Source organism: Urocitellus parryii, chromosome 5 (assembly GCF_045843805.1).
Source record: "Urocitellus parryii isolate mUroPar1 chromosome 5, mUroPar1.hap1, whole genome shotgun sequence".
NCBI classification, from domain to species: Eukaryota; Metazoa; Chordata; class Mammalia; order Rodentia; family Sciuridae; genus Urocitellus; species Urocitellus parryii.
The window spans coordinates 25764462-25779809 of NC_135535.1; the positions used below are offsets into that span (position 1 = coordinate 25764462).

General features: G+C 40.6%; 1 protein-coding gene across 2 annotated transcripts in view; it reads right to left on the reverse strand.

Annotated features, from left to right (window-relative positions):
• The window catches only part of Plxnc1 (plexin C1), a 146552-nt gene that overhangs the window by 72990 nt on the left and 58214 nt on the right, over positions 1–15348 (reverse strand). For both annotated transcript variants that reach the window (XM_026397059.2, XM_077798584.1), the window contains exons 6-9: positions 10016–10163; positions 5947–6034; positions 3773–3875; positions 3531–3626 (exon numbers count right to left, since the gene is read on the reverse strand). In XM_026397059.2, the coding sequence (XP_026252844.1) occupies positions 3531–3626; positions 3773–3875; positions 5947–6034; positions 10016–10163 (435 nt within the window). The remainder of the gene's footprint in view (positions 1–3530; positions 3627–3772; positions 3876–5946; positions 6035–10015; positions 10164–15348) is intronic.

A 15348-nucleotide genomic window follows, 5' to 3' on the forward strand; every position in this document is an offset into this window, starting at 1 on the left:
GGGAGGGCGACAGGTTTTATCTATTAAATAGGAAACGAAAAAACAAGAGGTGGGGCTGGTTTTTGTAGCTAAAAGCACTCCTGATCCTAGGCCAGGATCTTTTCTTAATGTAGGCCACTCTGCATACAGCTCATGTTTCTGGATCAGGGCACGGGGGTGCACCTTAGGGTCACAGGAGTGTAAGGTCAACTGGTCCAGCCAACTGAACCAGAAAACCTACCTCCCAAGGACCACATCCTTGAATGAGCAAACTCTTAATTAAAAACAAAAAGAAAATGTCTCGATAGCATTCCTTTGCCACTGAAGCATAAAGTCAAAACTCCTGGAGGGCCAGCCATGTAAGGTGCTATATGTGTAGGCTCCAGGGTCATTTCAACTTTGTGGGCTACACTCTCATTTCCCATATCCTCTATTTCAGCTAAACTAAATTACTGAGGGTTTTTTGGTAATGAGTGGTCTGGAATTTTCTGGCCTCCTATTGCACTTCTGCTTAAGTTGGTTTCTCTAGTAAGAATACCTGCTCTCTGTCTCCATGTGTCTGAATGCTTCTCGTCGCTCAATGGTCAGCTGAAATGCCATCTCCATCAATCAATCCATCCATCAATCAAAGGCTTAACCAACCGCACTGATTGTGTTTAACTGTCAGGCACTGGGCAGGAGGGACTAAGACACAGCCCCCGGCACAGCAAGGCTTTCTGGGTTTAACTCAGTTCAGGTACTACCCCCATATTAACATTTTTTTCTTTCTTACTGTTACATAGATACTCATGGATAAGATTCTTGAGATTGACAGCCAGAGAGGTGCCTGAATCATTAGTATCTTCCATGTGTATCCATGGAGCTCAGTATAACAGCATCTAATAGATGCTCAGTAAGTACCTGCAGGAACAATCACCCATGCTCTGGTCGTGAAGCCTAGGGCAGTGTCCGTATGCTTCCCAGTGCCTGGCACACAGGAAGCACACACTACACATGTGATGTGGGCGGGTGTGGAAAAGGAATGCTCTCCGTGGCTTCTCTGCTGGGAAGAGTTGCAAGGGATGGGCGTGCTCCATTCAAGACTGGCATGTGGACCCCAAGTGGAAATCATGATGCTACACATTCTGCATGAAAATGTGTTTCCCAGAGCATAAAATATCCCTCCTTTGACAAGCAACACTCCACTCCCTATCAACCCAAATTGAGATTCTGTTCTGAGTCATGTATTTAAAGAAAACATTTTGGTATCAACGAAGTGTCTTTCTCCAAACTTAGAAGGGTAATCCATAGAGAAACACTGAAGGCAGATCCAGACTATCGCTGATTTTCAGTATTTTCTCTTAGTGACCCCCCTTCTTTTAACCATACAGTGTTAAAGTTGAGGTGGTGCAAGAAGACAGGACACAAGAAGCCAGGATGCAGTGACCACATTGTATTTTTCTTTTCGTGGTGCTTGGGGATTGAACCCAGGGCCTTGTGTATGTGAGGCAAGCACTCTACCAAACTGAGCTATATCCCAGCCCCCACATTGTTATTTTCTTAAGGTAAGTTTTAAAAGCTATTGCTTGAACCATTACTCAACAATACAAAGAAACGAATTATTGATACATAAAAGAACTTGGATGAATTTCCACAGAATTATACTAGCCCATTAGTAGGTGCCATTTTTGTTTTTTATGTACCGGCTGAAAATAAATTTAATTTTTAAAAAAGTCAAGGGCTGAGGAGGTAGTTTGGTGGTAGAGTGCTCGGCTAGTGTGGTTCCATCCCCAGTCAATCTCCCAGTGGGTACATCTAGATGATCCCATTAAATAATATTCTTCAAATGACAAAAATTATTCTGCACCTAAAAAATTATCGAGGATATTATGTTAAGTGAAATAAGTCACACAAAAAGAAAAATACTAGCTGGGTGTGGTGGTGCATGCCTGTAATCCCAGGGCCTTAGGAGGCTGAAGCAGGAGGATTACAAGTTCAAAGCCAGAATCAGCAACTTAGCGAGGCCATAAGCAACTTAGTGAGACCCTGTCTCAAAATAAAATATATTAAAAAAAAAGAGCTGGGGATGTTGCTCAGTGGTTAAGGGCCCCTGGGTTCAATCCATGGTAACCAAAGAAAAAGACAAATGCTGCCTGATTCTACTCATACGAGGAATTCACAATAGTTGAATTCATAAAAAGAAAATAGAAAGTTGGATACCAGAGGCCTGGGTACAAGGGATCCTGGTATAAGGCCTGGTGCTTGGTAATAAGTACAGAGTTTTGCAAGATGGGAAGTATTCTAGAGACTGGTTGCATATGCTGTGAGTGTGAGACTGGTTGCATATGCTGTGAGTGTTAACACTGATGAATTGCACACTTTAAAAACAGTAAAGATGATGAATTTTATGTTATGTGTATTTTGCCGAAATTAAAAACAACCATGTTTAAAATCTGATTTAAAACAAAAAAGCCTCTATCTGATTGATCCAACTCCCTGTCACTATGTCTTAGTTTTACAAACCAATGGAAAGAGAAAAGTAGCCCATGACTTAATTAAACCTCAAAGACCTTTAGAGCGCAGACACTGGCACACCACGCTTTTCTAAGGCTTTAATTAACTGTAGGCTCCATTGTGATTCACGTTCCCTCTGCCTGTTACTTAATTCAACTAAAGTTACTATCAACTTTTCAGTAATGATTAAAAATGTGCTGCTTATTTATATTGGCACTTGACCTTAAATAGCTGCAAATGGATAAGTCAAAGCCACAGATTAGTCATGAAACAGAAACTGAGCCTTTCTTGTTTTTCTAATGCTGTTATTTTTCATTAGTCTGCTCCCGCCAGACTCCAAGGTTAATGAGAGCAGAACTTGGGACTCTTTTGTTTGTTTTTACCACATATAGATGCTCCATGATCTGTGGACAGAGGGAAGTCTGAAGGGGGCCATGCCCTAAGCAGAGCCACGTATGTTCTGCCCAGAAATATTCACGTGGTCACATCCCCTCTTAGAACATGATTGAGCTTGCTGACTAACGGCAAAGAAAGCAAGAGGAATTTCCAAGGAAATTTCATGAAAAATATCAACACTTTTGAAAGGGGAGGGAAGTACGTGGTCTATAACAAGTCTGTTTTGGTACCATCAACTATTGGTTTGGGCATCTCTACAAAGTGAAAAACAGAAACAAGTTAGTTTGTGTCCTTTGCACAGACCTATCCACACACAGGATGCCCAGAAAGGCCATCCTAACGATTACTTCAAATGGAGGTCCCCTCAGGCGCATGCTATCAAGTGAGCCACAAAGTCACCTTGAAAATCTTACTTCTATTGGAACAACATCATTTTTCTTAATCACCGAGTTTTAATTTCTTTTATGTGATTGTTCAGCCTTTGATGTATTGAGCCAATTAACTGAAACTTGGTTAAAAACTAAAGGGGGAGAAAAAGGGAATTTTGGTAGTAAGTAAAATGGAACTTAATTTTTTTTTTTTTAAGGAACCCAAAGTAGTAGGAGTTGTCCTTGTCATCAAAAGGGAATTTTTCCATTATCAATACCAAAATAGAGTCTGACCTGTAAACCCTGGTTGGTTCTGTTGCTCTTATTCTCCTTGAATCTTCCTCCTCCAGGGTTCTTGGGTGGTTTCTCAATGGCAACTGGACAGAGTTCCTGAAAATGGAGAAGAAAATCCCTTCAATGTCTTGAGTGGGTGGGAGATTCAAAGTGTGAAACAAACACAAAAACCAGAGTGGGACTAGGTGGATACAAACATGTATTTTCAGTTAAACCTTGTAATACCAAAAACGTCACTTTACCTGGTTGCTGTGATAATCAGAAGGGTCACAAGCTGTGAAGGGGTGGATACACCTTCTCGCACTGTTACACCAAGCACAGCCAGTTCCAATACATTTGGAGCATCTGGCAACATGGAAAACCAACTTAATTCCTAGATTTTTAGGAAAAGGTTCACATCCTAAAATTTCTCTCTGTGATGTAGTTTAAAAGAATTTAAAAGAATTTTAAAAAATCGTTGGAATGACTGGGGTGAATAGGAGGAGAGAGGACAGTCGTTTGAGGCTAGGCATAGAGTAGGACTTTGTGCCCTGCTCTGGGAGGCCTTCAGGGTTGACAGGCATCATCACACCTGCAGAAATGTTGCCATGGAAACCTGAAGCTGGGGTCACCTGCTGGTCCATAAATAATAGGAACCACCGAATCTGTTTCTGAATCCATTTCTGCTATTTGTCTACACTCTGGTGAATCCCCCTGGAGATGGGCTTCTCCCTGCTATCACCTCCCCCAGATCAGCCAACCTTCATTCCCTCAGGCAGCCAAGCTGCCAACTGCCCAGAAGATGTAAGACACAAAGAGTTACCTGGCAGGCAGAGGGACTAAGGTGCTGGTGTTTGTTTTATAATCAAATTAAGGAAGAATTGTGTCTTCTAATCAAGTAATCTATCATGCATGGAAAACCCCTGCAGGACTTGAAAAGCAAACATTAGAATAATTAGAGTTACAGAAAAAATGATTAAAAAAAAAATGGGACTCCTTTGGAAATGTGGCCAAGGAAGGCCAGAGAAAGTGTTGGCAGGCGACAGCAAGGGTGCCTATTGCAGGGCGCGGGGACTCAGACTGTATTTTATATGTTTTCTAAAGGAAGAGTCTGACCTAGAGAAACTGCAGTTTTCCTGTGGGGAGAAAGCCCAGGCTCCCCTTGGTGTTCGGCTGTCTCTTAAGTGAGCCGGGAGCAGGTCTGTGATTTGTCTGCTTCTCTGACCCTGCAGGCAGGATTACCTTACAAGTGCTTTCCTGGCAGGAAGCAGTTACCTGCAGGAAGGGCTCTCACCTCTGGTGGGAGGATCTGGTGTGAGGTCTGGTCCTCCGTGACCAAGTTGTGGGACCTGGGCCAGTTGCTGCCTTTCATCTGCTCTCTAAACCTGCACATCGGGGAGCTACAGTATTTTTAAACTCTTTGAGCCATAAAATTCTATTTAATTCTCCCCCCTTTCTCCTATTTTCTGGACTTCTGAGGCTTATCAGAATTTGTATTTTTTCTTCCCTAAATTAATGCTGTTTCTTAGAAATCACAGATCCTGGCCGATGTCATCTCCTTTCATAGTGCCTCCTTAGTAAAAGATAAGGTCTAAAGCAGCTTTCCAAGTCGGTTTTAAGTATGGAATCATCTTCAGCATAGAAATAATGGTTCCTGGGCCCAGGTAGAAAGGAGTTCATATTTGGTACTCAGAGAGTTAGTTGTCAATCATCCTGCACAGCCAGCTATAGACTCACACTGATAACGTGGCTTCCCACTGTTCCCTTAGGGACCTCCAGGCTGACTTCCAGCTGGAGGGACAGGACTCTGAGAAGCATATTTCCTCTATGTCTTCTTTGCTTTAGAAGCTAGGTATGAGGTGTGGCCCTAATTCAAGGGGTTTCTAGCTAAAAGGGGCCGAGAGTGATAAAAAAGAGGGCAGAAGATTGGGAGTGTAGCTCAGGGGTACAGTGCAAGGTGCAGGGTTCCAGGTGGCACCTGGAAAAGAAAAGAAGAGAAAGAAAAGAAAAAGAAAGGGAAAGGAAAAAATTGAAGAGGGTAGAATGAATATGTTCTTTGGGCAAAAGAGACTTCACTGAGTGTCTTTGACAGGCCTTCCTGTTCTTCCTAAATTCCCAGAAACATCCTGATCAGGAGAGGACCTAGCAGTGCCCTCTGTACTTCCTTCAAGTGTCCCCTGGGCCTAGGAAATAACATTTCCCTGTTGATAAGAGCGCTTAGCCCGTGTTCTCTCCCCGGCTGCCCCAATTTCCTTGTTAGGGCTTGAATGAGTGAGCCGACCCATTAGCTCAGTGGCTCTCCCAGCTCCCGTTAGGCCATGCTCCAAAAGGCACTTTGGGAAGTTCTACTCCACAGAAGAGTTCTTTAGGAAATTGTGGAGTAAAGCCAATAAATTGAAACCATGAGAGAATATTTACATTTCAAATAAAATCTTACTCTCTTAATGATGAGCAGTTGGTTAAGTTGAATCGCTTTGATAAAATCCAAGAAGGGAAGGAGAACGTCACGTTGACCATTAAGACATCTGGAGCAAAGGGAGGGAAAAGTCATTTACCATGGATCCCTGCCACAGTCAAGCAGAAGCTGTAAGTGCAAAAAAATCCCTTCTCCGCCGAGAGGCCACGGGTGTGCCAGCTGTTCACCAACACTGCAATCAGTATGTGCTCCGTCCCCGGGGGCCGTTCACGTCAGGCAGCCACAGAGCACAGCACCAGGCTCCAAACAGACGAACCCAACTCTAGCTTCAAGCCCCCCCATGGATAATCACTAGGAAAAAAAGCCATTTTACAGCCCATTTACATCTCCAACTCTCCCTGGGATCACTATCTCAGCTTGTAATTGGCCAAGGCATAAGAATAAAACAAGTCACCGAGCAAGAAGTGCCTAGAATATGAAAAGCAGCACATTAGAGAGGAAATCCTGCACCTTCGGAAAAATCCACACTTGACAAATATTTACCTAACAAATTTGAGAGTGTGGTTTCTAGGGGTGGGAAACCCTGATCTTCTTAGAGTCAACTGTCACCAAATCTATGATGAAAGTTTTCTTACTTGCTTTTTAAAAACTTATCCATGGGTTTGAAAACCCCTAAAGAATAAAATCAGTAGGATAAAAATTGCTAAGTCAGCGTTAGAGAAGTGTATTGTTTCCCGTATCTCTTTAAACATCGATATTCTACCCAAGGTCCTGATTCCTAGTCCCATTTGTCTATTAGAATCAATTGAGAAATTTTTTTATGAAAATATAGATTTCAGGGCCATGCTCTGAGATATTCTGATTTTGCAGGTCTGGTGTGGTCTAGGAATCTTTGGGTTGCAGTGCTCCCCAGGTAAGGATTGTATAAGCTGCAGCCCAGAGTAGCACCTGGGCTAGTCCAAGTGCCAGTGATAATAAGGAAGTATTAATACTTTTTTCCTTATATGAATGATTGAAGACTAGGAGATGGTACTTGTTGAATTAAAGTCTTAGAAAAATGAGAAGTTGGCCTGACTTTGTTGGCAGCCCTAATTTTCTCATTGAAATTTTTATTAGTGTGTGGTTCCCAAAGTCTAAGAACTCTTATTTTCAGGTGCTTCTCTACAGCAATAAGATTTGCTCTGATAGCCAGAACTGCACATAACATTCTGCTCACATAAAGTGGGCTTATGTGAAATGATAATCTTCTGTTCTAGAGACAAGGAGGTTTGGAGGGCTGGCCTGACCTCTCAGCAGGAGCCTCTGAACAGACACTTGATGCATGTTAGTGGAATGAGCACATGAACACTGAGCACCGAGGGACTCCCAGACCAAACACATTTCCAAGGTGTCCAGTGATGATGGCTGCAGGATCTCTACTTTGCTGAGCATCAACTATACATAAAACATTGTAAATATCCCAAGGAAATGCATATTCATTATCTCTGAAAGCATTTACGGTTAAAATTCTGGAAGAAGTAAAATACATTAGGTGAAAAAACCCAGCAATAACAACACAGACTAGGAAATACCATGATAACGGTTCGAGTTCCATATAGTACCTGGGTACCCAGATGCCTGCGGAGGACCAAGGGGATTCTGGAGGTGGGACGGTCATAGCAGAATCTGACAAGGCTGTTAGGGAGAGGAGACTTTCCCACAGTGTTTCCAAGTGGGAGGGAAATAGGAATTAGTGCAAAGAATGAGGCCACCAGAGGCTCAAAGGTGGCCATGGACCAAGTTTTGGCAATCACTTCTGGCTGACTGAGTACAAGAGGTGGGAAATGAATTTATTTGCCTGTGCAAAATTATGCAAGACCTTGAGCTGATGTGGCGACCCATGCCTGTAATCCCAGCTACCCAGAAGGCTAAAGCAGGAGAATTTCAAGTTTAAGGTCAGCCTGGGAAATTTAGAGAGACCTAGTCTCAAAAAAAAAAAAAAAAAAAAAAAAAAAAGGTATGAGGATATAGTTGAGTGGTACAGCCACTCCTGGGTTCAATCCCCAGTACTGATTAAAAAAAAAAAAAATATCAGGAAAGGGCAAAGAAACTGATGAAGGCTCTAAAAGGGACTGGTTAGCCCCATAAGTCAATCTCAGTTCTTGAGAAGCATCTTTTATGGGTAAGCAAGACCTGCATTTTAGTGACCAAAATTAACCAGTAGTTATCACAAAGGCTACATAGGGTGGACAAAGTGGGAAACTGGGCTCATTTTTCCAAGCAATTCAGACCCAAATAGCCATTCTGAGACCAGAGGGTAAGAGGCATTTTTAAGCTCAGGTCTCTGGCCTGGTGCATTAAATTTCCTTTTGAGGGGTGAAGGATCAATCAGGTGCCAAGGTCAAATGTGGATGTGTCCTTGAAGTTCAGGTATTGGAACCTGATACCTAGAGATAATATCATGAGTGGGGTGGGGGGAGCTTTGGGAAGTGATTAAATCATGAGGGCTCTCCCTCCTGAATGGGATTAGTGTTCTCATAAAAGAGGTTTGAGGCAGCTCCCTTGCCCCTTCTGCCACATGAGAACTCAGCAAGGAGACACCATGCGCAAAGCAGAGAATGAGCCCTCACTAGGTACAGAAATTGCCGGAGCCTTGATCTCGGATTCTCCAGCCTCCGGAACTGTAAGCAATAAACTTCTATTATCTATAAAAGACACAGTCTCAGGTATTTTGTTATAGCAGCCTGAATGGAAGTGAGATGTTGGGTAACTCCAGCTCTTGCCACACAACTCGCTCAGTTCATGTTATGATCAGCACCCACTCTAGGAGGCTTCCACCATGAACCTACCTCTACTTCCAGCCTGTCTCATCTGAAGAGACTCTGAATCCTGCACCGAGCCTCCTGACATTCTCTGGAATTTATCCACTTCTCTCCATCTGCATCTGTCCTTACGATGGCTCTCACACTCTTTCTCACCTGGACTGTGGCAGTATTTTCCTGCTGGCTGATCTTTTGGAACTCAGGCCTTCTGTCTGTCCCTCCTCCAGTCCATTCCCTACCTCTGGCCATCCATTCATTCATTCAACAAAAATTTATTGATTGATTGTAAATGGCTAATTTGTCCTAGACATTGTTCTAAGCACAGCAGTGAAGATGTCCTCTGGAGGTCTCTATGCCCACAGGGCTTCCATTCCAGCAGGACAGATAGATGATGCACAACTGAACCTTTCTGCAACATAAATCTGACTGTGCCAGCCTTCAGCCCAGATCTTTCTGTCTCCTCACAGCCCCCAGGATGGAGTCCAAGGATCAGAAGATCTTTCATGGTCCCTTGGCTGTCTTCTTTGGTATTATTTTCCACCTGTCCCTACCCCACTTGCCCTACCCATGTGGAACCTTTTTTGGGTCTTCAAACACAGCTTTTGCTCTCCTTCTGGGTATTATACCAGTTGGTTTCTGCCTGGAACACTCTTCCCACTGGTCTTCCTGGCTCAACTCTGTTCATCTTCCAGTCTTATTTATCACTTCTTCCAGGAAGCCTTCCAGATCACACTCCCCCAGCCCCAAGTCCAGTTTGGTGCCCTTTCTCTATGCCTCCCATAGTCCTGCAATTATACACAGCATTGTAATTAACTGCTTATTCATCCCCAACCAATGGGATACAAACGCCATGAGCAAGATCCAGCTGGGTGTCCCTAGGACCTAGCACAATGCCTCACACACAGGCAGATGCTCAAAAAAAAAATGCTTCCTATATGAATGAATGAATAAATGAACTTAAGCTAATAGAACATTGGCTGCCATGTTTTCTCATCTCACCGAGGACATTCCCTGCTTTTCAGATCTGAATTATCTGAGCCATTTGGGTAGAGCCAGCCCAGTGGTGTCTGGCTGTGCTACACTCTCCAGTCATCTGATAGGGGGTCCTAGAACAACCCAGTGAGGTGCAGACCCAGGTGGGAGCCAGTGCGGGGGAGAGAGTGAGCACAGTGAAGGAGCTATTCAGATTCCGTCCTTTACCTTGCAATCTGAATTCCTCAGGCAATCTGAATTCAGGAGGTTCCCTTGCTTTGGTGACTTCATAACAAAACCCAGTAGAGTCCACATACCTCTGTAGATGGGTCTGGTGGGGATGTTACAGGTGCAGGTCCTGTTTAACTGACTTTTCCCCTGGCAGAGCACCCTGCTGGTATCCACGTTCCTCACCGTACAATCTGAGTTTTTTGGAGAGAAGCTGCCCACCATAGTCACTGTGGTCTGTGTGGGTAAGAAAATACAGGAAACAAGTGACCACTTTTGATCATCATCAACCATCTTAGAGTTTGATGTTACTCAACCTTTGAACCACCATAGGAAGGAGGGTGACTCAGGAGAGCTGTTAGGAAAGAGCTGCTTCATTGGTACCCTGTTGGCTCTTTTGTGAATCACATATTCCCATTCTTAACTATAGTTCCACTGTGTGTGTGTGTATTTTTCTTATCAATTTTTAAAAGCTCTCCACGTAGTTGTAGATATTCATCCTTATCTGTCAAATTTCTGATACATCTTTTCTCCTAATCTACCGGCTGCCTTGTAATTTTTTGTTTGTGGAATCTTTCGCCCTTGCATTATGTATCTTTATGTAATCAGATGCAGGGTTTCTTGTCTTAGCCTACAGAATGCTGCCCAAACTCTAGCCTATAGACAAGTATAAAATAGCTCCATTTTCTTTATTGTTTTCTTTTTTAAACTTATATCGTTAATCCATCTGGAATTTATGTCTATATATAATGTGAGATAAGAGTCCAATTTTATTATTATCAGATGGTTAATCAGCTCTGTCATAACCATTTACTAAAAAAAAAATCCAACAACTCCTTTTATTACCATATATTTGGGATTTACTTCTAAACTCTGATCAGTTCTAAAAACCTTTTCATCTACTTCTATTCCAATGTCATCAATTTTTTACTACTGTGGCTTTAAATATATTTAACATCTGATAAGGCAATTCTCTACTTATTTATATTTATTTTCATAGAATTTCCTAGACATATGAGCTTTAAAATAATTTTATCCAAAGAGGGTGGGGAGACTGAGTATAACTGAAATTACACTAAATGTACTAAATATATGCATTCATTTAAGAAAAATGTGTATCTTTATGTTATTAAGTATTCCTACTGAAACACACAACTTTATTTTTATTTCTTTTTGACCCAGGGTTTATTTAAGAGGGTGCGCTTTGAGCTCCCACCTTTTTTACTACTTACTGTGAATGCTATAATAGTTAAAGAAGAGAGCCTGTGAAATCCACTTTTAAGATGAGTTAAGGTTTGGTCTGTGGTCAGACTATGCTATGAGATCTAAAGGGAGGGGGTTGTTTTGTGTGTATGTACATGTGTATACAGGCCTACGTGTGTGCACCCATGCATGTGTGAACGTGTGCACTGGGGACACAGAAAGAAAATCTTGAAAATTCAAAGTCATAAAGCAAATTCTCCCAAATGAATTATCTAAAAGAACAGAATGACCAATTCTGTTCAGAAGGAAAATTAAAGTGACACCAACAGTGGATATGTTTGGCATCAGGTACATGAAGAGTACCTGGTGGGAAGCTGAGAGCGGGGGAAGAGGTGATCCTGCCACCTGGGATGAAGAGTAATGGCTTTGCAAACCTGGAAGGGGTCTACCTTTTGTTATACTTCTGACCTCTGCCTGGACTCCCTGCATAACCACCAGAGCCTCTGCTGTCTCCCTGGTCCTCTAACAAACTTGCTAAATCTATGCTAGTTTCTGGAGCTCACTCTCATCTTTCCATTTGCAAAAAAAAAAAAAAAAAAAGAGCCTGGTTTGGGGTCATAGAGTCATGCTGGAAGAGAGCAACTCCTTTCAATCCAACTTTACCAGGACTGAAGTTAACTTCTAGGGAACCTAAGCATAAGGACAAACTCCAAAGCACTCCCACTAGCTCATCTTCAACAGGTGTCTGAACTCCCATTCATCTGACTTCTTCAAACCCACAACATTTATATCTGCACCCCACATCTCAGCTCATGACCACCTATGATTCTGTATACATACAGATCTTAAATTGATTCCTTGCTTAAATATTACAACAAGTGTATCACATCCTATTTTCACCAACTGTTTGAATTTTTCAAAATTTACTTCCAGTTCCAACATACCTAGTCTTTTATATAACTGAAATAATTCCACTTGTTAAATATTTATATTAATATTTATAAATATTTATCAAGATCCTACTATGTGCCAGCTGCTGCACAAGGTACCGAACATATCGGTGAGCCTAATAGCTATAGTCCTTGCCCTCAAAGAACCTATGGACTAGTTAAGTGTGGTCATTCCACTAGAATGGGAATGGAAGCCTGGACATTCCATCAGAGTAGAACTGAAGGGCCACATGGTACCAGGAGATCATTAAGAGATGACAGGATCCTGGGCAAGAGTGGTGCAATGGAAATGGAAAGAACTGGACAGATTCTGGGAACTTTTAAGAGGGAGCATGAGAAAGACTAGAGTAGGGATGTGGATCAGGAAGATCAAATGGATGAATGGAGGTACCAGGGGGACCATATACTGGGTTGGGACAGATTTGTTCTTTGAGTGGAAGATTGAGATTTCAATTTTGGAGGCCTTCAATTCAAGATATTTATGTGATCCTCAAGAGGATGTGTCAAGTTAGATATGAATGAGCTGGGCCTCCAAGGAGCCATCTGGGTTGGAGGCAAAGGAGATATGAACATAGATGATATATGAGGCCATAGAGTGGATAAGATTGTCTATAGAGAGGAAGAGCCAGAACGGGACTTTGCACAGGTCCCTGATTTAGAGTCAAGGAGAGAAGGAGCCAGAAATGGAGGCTGAGGCTATTTCTTGAAATAAGCTGGAAAAAGAGGGAGTGAGGACACAGTGGGTCAGATGGGGATGCAGAGATGGTTGGAGCGTCAGCTGGCTTTATCCATGAAGTCAAGGAACTCCTTGCTCCTAAATTCTACCAGGTTGATAAACAAAGCACCTTCTTTTACTTCACTATTCTCCTTATTGTGAACAGTTTGGTTATCTCCAAGTTTCTAATTCTATAAATGTTATTGAAATAGCATTTTCATGCTTAGTATTTTTCTTCTTTCAAGTTAATTCTTCAGGATTCCACACCTGGAATTAGTGCTTCAAACAGAATGAATATATTTATGACTTTTGAAGCACACTGCTGCCAAATTGCTTTCCAAAACGGTTGTGCTAATTGGCATCACCAACAGTGGGTGTTAGCATAACTTATTATTGCTTTAATTTGTATTTATTTTATAACTAGTGAGGTTTAACATATTTCCATATCTGTATCTACTTCTCTGAATCTCTCCTCTTGTGACAATATACGTTTTCACCCACTTACTTTTTGGTGCATTGATGTTTTTCTTAATTTTTCCTAGCTTTATTATCTTGCAATTAATATTTTTTTTTTGGTGGCAAATATTTTCCTGAAGTGTGTGCTTCAGTTAACTCAGTTTTCTTTATATAGATTTTGTTAAAAAGGAATCAAGTTTATGAGTATTTTTCTTTTGTTATTAAGTACTAGATTGCTTCAGAGCTAAGAAAATTATCATACTTTCAAATTATCTGATGTTCAGTTCCTTTTTTGTTAGTTCTTCTGTGAGTTATCTTTTTATAAATTCCTTAATCAGCCTACAATTTATTTTTTATATTTAATGTAAAATATGAATTACATTATGCTTCCAGAGTAAAAGCAATTATTTCGACACTTTCTATAAAGTAATTCTCTTTTCCTATATTTTTATTGGTGCATTATAGTTGTATATAGTGGTGGAATGTGTTGCTACATACTCATACATGCACACAATATAACAATATAATCTGGCCAATATCATTTCCCAGGATTTCCCTTTTCCTCCCCCCTGGTCCCTTTCCTCTACTTCTATAAAATAGTTATTTTGCCTTCTCTTGTTTTACAATATCTGATCTTTAAAATTCTTACATTTATTTATGAGCTACATTCTATACCACTATTTTTAAATCAGAACATGGATTGTTCTGACTTTAAATAATATACTACATACAATATATCATGCAATATATATGCACAACATATATGTTTACAATCTCATAGGGAATGGTCTCAACTAAATAAGCTTCTTTTTCCAAAATGTATTTCCAAAATGAATATCTTTATTATATTCTTGATCAGTTCATATTATTCCAGATGAATATTATGTTAATTTTAAGAAAATGCCACTCATATTTCACTAGGATTCTGAAATATTGAAAATAATATCAGAAAAAATGACACTTTATGATATTGCTCCACTAGAAAAGAGAATGTTTATGAATATATTCAAGACATTTTTCATATGTTCAAAAAAAATGTTTTACTTACGATTATTTATTTATTTACTTACTTACTTATTTAGGCTACCGGGGAATGAACTCAGGGGCACTCAATCATTGAGCTACATTTACAGCCCTATTTTGTATTTTATTTAGAGACAGGATCTCACTGAGTTGCTTAGTGCCTCGCTGTTGCTGAGGTTGGCTTTAAACTTGAGATCCTCCTGCCTCAGCCACCTGAGCACTGGGATTATAGGCATGCACTACTGTGCCCAGCATGATTATATTTTAAATGGATAAGTTTCCATAATGATGGATTATAAATAGCCTCAATAGACAATGTTCTTACTATCAGAAAGAGTGGTTTAAAATTCTGCAAAGCACTATTTTTGGTAGCTGTCCTCAATACGTATCTCCTAGCAAAAATAATTTTAAAATAAAGGATATGTACAATGCTTTTTAAATTTATGCCTGAATATTCTATTGTTTTCATGAGTGGGACTTTTTATTAATTGAAGTTAAAAGTTTGTTTTACCCCCACAGGTAGTATGGTTTTGATATTTGAGTATTTATTAAACAGTTGGCACCTCATTTAAATTTTATTCATTTGAATAATTTTTAAAATTTACATATTTAGGTTTTGAAGGTACTCAAGCACTTAAGATTAGCAAATACTATTTTTCTATATTGCATTGCAGTAATTATTTCTCTTATTTGTTTCTTGTAATATGATGGAACAGAACTTTTAAAGCAATGTTGGTAGTATTGGTAATGATGGAATTTTTTTTGTTTCAGTTCAAATTAGTAAAAGAGTATTTCTAGTGTCTCTCCTTTACCAACCATGTTGTTTTGTGAGAAATACTTTTATTGCATCTTTTTAATATCTTTATTAGTACAAATCATTTTTATTGAATTTTAACATCTCTTTACAAAATGCAGACATAACTGCTGAAATGGGACCATGTCATACATCCCTTTTTGCATTTGTGTGGGTGAGGTTTTCACTTGTTTTCTTTTTTTACGTGCCTTTGCCTTCCCTCCCTACCACATCAGTCATTCCACCAGGGGAGCCCGGGCTTATAACGGTGTAGGAATTCTT